The sequence below is a fragment of the Cucurbita pepo genome, chromosome LG14 (assembly GCF_002806865.2).
Source record: "Cucurbita pepo subsp. pepo cultivar mu-cu-16 chromosome LG14, ASM280686v2, whole genome shotgun sequence".
Lineage (NCBI taxonomy): Eukaryota > Viridiplantae > Streptophyta > Magnoliopsida > Cucurbitales > Cucurbitaceae > Cucurbita > Cucurbita pepo.
In genome coordinates, this window is record NC_036651.1 from 6,474,622 (window position 1) to 6,478,677 (window position 4,056).

Here is a 4,056-nt window from a genome sequence, read left to right on the forward strand (position 1 = left end):
TATTGAGCTAAAACAAGCTAAACTCAACCCAACTCATGTGCTTCTTTCACTGCTTTGTTAATGACACAAAAATTGGACTGCTAACACTATGCTTCCCGTCAGACCACACAAGTTTTCCAAACACATATCCATCCATTTGATTATTTGACACCTTCTTCAACACAACTTTGAAATCCTTCTCTTCACCAGTTTTGGTGAACTTCAGAGTACTTGGGTCTACCGAAACCGAAACTCCTGGAGGTGCCTCGATTTGGGCAACATATGTACCTGGACTTCCCACATTTGTTACTCTTCTTTTGACCTCTACAACCTCTGATTTCAGATAATTTATCGAGATTGATGGGTAGTTCAAATCTGTTATTTTGAATGAGTTTAAACAAACGAATGAAGTATCATTAGTGAATAGTTTCATTAGTGTTTTATTGTAGCCATGAGCACATAGGAAGTTCAAGTAGTCTTGGGTGGAGAGGTCGTAAACAAGGCCAGGATCTGCTGCTTTGTTTGGTTGGACATGGCCGGCACCATAGGCCAAGGGGTTTACTTTCTGCTTTTCTGAGTTTAGTATTGGATTTAAGTCATTGGCTTTGGTTTCAGCTGCAAAACAAAACCATTAATGAAAATCTCATAAATAAAATATCTTACAATTCATTTGAGAAATTACTAGTTTAATTAGTCTTTCAACTTTTAAAATGATTGAAGAATTTTGCATAACAAACCTGTGGTCATGATTGCAGATCTGAGAGCTGCTGAACTCCATTTTGGATAAAGGGTTTTGAGTAGGCCAACGATGCCAGAAATATGGGGACATGACATAGAAGTGCCTGATAATACATTATATTGAACCCGACGTTTATCAAAAGGTGAACCAGTTGGTGATACTTCGTTAGAGAAAGCCGCTAGTATATTCACTCCTGGTGCTGTTATATCAGGCTGGAAATTAAAAAGAAAAATGCAATACTTCAAATTTTGCGACCATTAGCAATTGACACATTAAACTTTATACTATAAAATTACTCAACACATATATCTAACCAACCTTGAGTATTAAAGGCTCAATTACGCTGGGACCTCTTGATGAGAATGAAGCCATAATTGGTGCCGGCTTGATTCCCAACTCAGTCTTCACGGGAGTTATGGAAGCCATTGGACTTCTGATTCAACCACAAAACTTAACATATAAGTTATAACTTTTAAGTATAATAAATTTTTAACTTAAAAAATACGTTAAGTAGATTCCTAAATCCAAAGTTTCTAAGTTTATGTTTATTAGATCATAAAGTTTAAAAGAGTTCGAGAATAAACGTGGAAGTGTATAGAATAAGATGGAGTAATTACTTAGTAGACTGGATGTATTGTTCGATTGATTTTCTATCGGTGTAGCTTATATGGGCAGCAGGAAGTAAGTGTGCAGCAGGCAAAAGTCCATCCCCAATATCCTCGTAATTAACAAGAATTATCCCAACAGCACCTGCTTGAGCAACCACATGACTCATCTCCACAGGATCGCCCAAATTAACGCAAACTACAATTTTTCCTTTTACCTTTTTAGGATCAAGGGACCCTTTTGCACATGTTTGGCTACAAAATCACAATAAATTTTTGTTAATATTATATGGCTACCATAAATTTATTCGATAGAAACATGCCGATTAAATTATATAAAACAATCTTAAATTTTAAAATATATTTAAATAATGTTCTTAATCTTTAAAAATTTTATTTTAACCTTCCTAAAAAATTGTGGGAATATAACATAACATCATTTTTAACTTTAAAAAAAAAACATAATTAATTTTTATGGTTTATTTCAACTCAAAAGATATTGCTAACATGATTTACAAATTTACCATAGATGGTTTCAATAGAAAATTTCACAAAAATCAAATGTTAATTTTAAAAATTAGGACATGATTGTAATGTATCCACAATTTAAACATATTTTATATAATTTAAATAAAAATATACTCACGCGTCGTTAGGAGGGGTATTGTTGAATTTTGCATCTAAAGAACGGATAAGTGGATAGAACTTATTAGCTAGCAATATTTGATTAGAAAGACTTTCACCCTGAGATAGACAATGAAAAATTATTGAAGACAACATAAACGTAGTACATAGAAATAAACTCAATTGACAAATATAGAGACACGTATACGAAAAAAATTTATATGCCCAATGCAATTAACTGTGTTTAAAAATGGTTCTATTCTTACCTAAATATATGTATAAATAGGATCGAGAACATGACTATATAGTACTAACAAGTGTCGGATAGAGTACCTTTAAGCGCATCTTGTTTCCCAACACCACGTAAGTGGTAAAAAGCCTGTCAATTGTGCTAGCTGCCACAGTTATCATCCATGGTGCGAAATTTGTGACACTTTTTTCAATTGGTCCAAAATTTCCACCAGAACAAACAACAGTGATGCCATTCTTCACGGCATGGAAGGACACTACAGCCATTAGATCGTCAGAATATTCAAGAGGAAGTGCACCGAGTGAAACCGATAGAACATCAACTCCGTCACTAATGGCAGCTTCAAAGCCAGCTACAATATCGGCCATAAAACACGAACCATACAACGCTGGAGGCCAACATACTTTATAGGCAGCAACACGGGCTTTAGGGGAACCCCCTTTTGCAGTGCCATTACCATTCCCAAAAAAGCTCGCTCCATCAACGAAATTGCCTCCAGCTGTGGATAAGGTGTGTGTTCCATGCCCATCATCATCCCTTGTTGTTTCATAGCTTGAGTTGAGAGGTTTAGGTTTCACGACGGATATATATCCTTTGTTGAAATATCGTGCTCCAATCAGCTTCCTGCATTTAAAACCTTCAATTTAAAACCTTCAATTTTACATCTATGTTATAGGATCAAGCATTTGATACAATGAATAGCTAGAACACAAACTGGACAAGGATAGATCTATTATCATTTTTATATAAGAAAATTGAGAAATGGATGAGTTTATGCATTTGCATGCTTGGAAATAAGAGATTTGATGGTAGGGACCTGTTGCAACCAAAGTTGGAGCCACCTTCACAATTTCCCTTCCATCTTTTTGGGATAGGTCCATATCCTTCATCACTGAAACTCTTTGATTCTGGCCAAACACCTGTATTTATTCCAATTACAATAAGAAGAGGTACCCAAATTATTACAAAAGTTGTCAAATGTCCAAGAACTTAGGAGAGGGAAACAAGTCCAACCTGAGTCAATGTTGCCAATGATTGTAGATTCACCAAAATTTGAAAGGTTCCAAAGTGAGTTTGAAGGAACTCCACCATCATTCTCAACTCCAAGAAAGTTCCATGATCGTGTTGTATGCAATTTCAGTCCTTTGTTTTCATATACTGATATCACATCAGGATGCTCTGAAAAAAAGAGAAAACACCATATTATTAAAATAAAAAAACTAGGTTGGGTGTATAACTATTTGACTTCTCAAACTTAAACTTGGGACTACTGACTGACAAAGTTTTGGAAACTAAATATCGAGTATGATTTATTAAGAAAGATAATCATTATCAAATAATATGATAGCCATCGTCATAGATATGGATGAATCATTTTACTTGCTACATCTTCTGCAACATCTTGATCAAGAACAGCGGCAAAGCCATTGATATTTCTATTGTATGAGTAAAAGATTGCTTCCTTAGCTGCTTCATTGCTGTACTTGGAAACAAAAACATAAGAGCGTAAATGAATAGTGAGAGTTCAACAAATCTACACTACATGTTTTGATACTAAAAGATTCACCTTCCTAACACGGATCCAAGTAGATTGTAGTGAGTTTGTGTTGCAAGTTGTTGATCAAGAGCAGAAGGATTCAAGCCATGTGAATGTGATCCCAAGTAAACAATATACGACTGCACCAACATAAACAAAACATTTCAACGTCTAAATCCCGATTGATATAAACATTAAAAAGCATTTATAAGTGATGATTGAGTAACCTTCTTGGCTGCAATGGTGGATGTTTGCAAAAGAGCAAAAAGAAAGAAGGGAAGAAGTAAAGGAGGAAGATTGAAGGCCTCCATTTCTTTTTCTC

General features: G+C 35.0%; 1 protein-coding gene across 1 annotated transcript; it reads right to left on the minus strand.

Annotated features, from left to right (window-relative positions):
* Nucleotides 1-4,056, minus strand: LOC111810763 (subtilisin-like protease SBT5.3). Its single transcript, XM_023697540.1, has 11 exons — nt 3,962-4,056; nt 3,765-3,874; nt 3,578-3,675; nt 3,212-3,376; nt 3,015-3,117; nt 2,281-2,821; nt 1,970-2,067; nt 1,336-1,578; nt 1,037-1,151; nt 717-930; nt 1-594 (listed from the first exon to the last, which is right to left on the minus strand). Exons 1-11 carry the CDS (start codon nt 4,043-4,045, stop codon nt 47-49), a joined length of 2,319 nt encoding a protein of 772 aa, XP_023553308.1. The 5' UTR covers nt 4,046-4,056; the 3' UTR covers nt 1-46.